General features: G+C 40.1%; 1 protein-coding gene across 1 annotated transcript in view; it reads left to right on the top strand.

Moving 5' to 3' along the window:
- Window positions 1–401, top strand: part of SVEP1 (sushi, von Willebrand factor type A, EGF and pentraxin domain containing 1) — a 239569-nt gene that overhangs the window by 54789 nt on the left and 184379 nt on the right. The window contains exon 4 of the mRNA XM_012641129.1: window positions 72–251. Within this exon, the coding sequence (XP_012496583.1) occupies window positions 72–251 (180 nt within the window). The remainder of the gene's footprint in view (window positions 1–71; window positions 252–401) is intronic.

Here is a 401-nt window from a genome sequence, read left to right as displayed (position 1 = left end):
AAAAAAAAAAGGAGAATATTTCATAGGCAAAAACTAACTTTACTTTTTTATTTTACTTCTGTAAATGTTAGTTGTCCACTGCCCTGCCCTGAAGCCTCCTGAAAACGGTTACTTTATCCAAAACACTTGCAACAACCACTTCAATGCAGCCTGTGGGGTCCGATGTCACCCTGGATTTGACCTCGTGGGAAGCAGTATCTTCTTGTGTCTACCCAGTGGTTTGTGGTCCGGTTCAGAGAGCTCCTGCAGAGGTATGCAAACTGCCAATTTATATTGTTTATTGATTGTCTTGCTTGATTTCCTTGATTTAAACTCTAATGGACCAGTCGGTTCTTTGTTTCTTTTTTGATTTCATAGACCACAGACCCCAGAAAGGGAAAAATTGTAGGAAGTTTGAAGTC

This window comes from Propithecus coquereli, unplaced genomic scaffold (genome assembly GCF_000956105.1).
Source record: "Propithecus coquereli isolate 6110/MARCELLA unplaced genomic scaffold, Pcoq_1.0 Scaffold163, whole genome shotgun sequence".
In the NCBI taxonomy this organism is placed as follows: Eukaryota; Metazoa; Chordata; class Mammalia; order Primates; family Indriidae; genus Propithecus; species Propithecus coquereli.
Note: the sequence above shows the minus strand (reverse complement) of the source record. Positions and strands in the feature narration are given on the sequence as shown.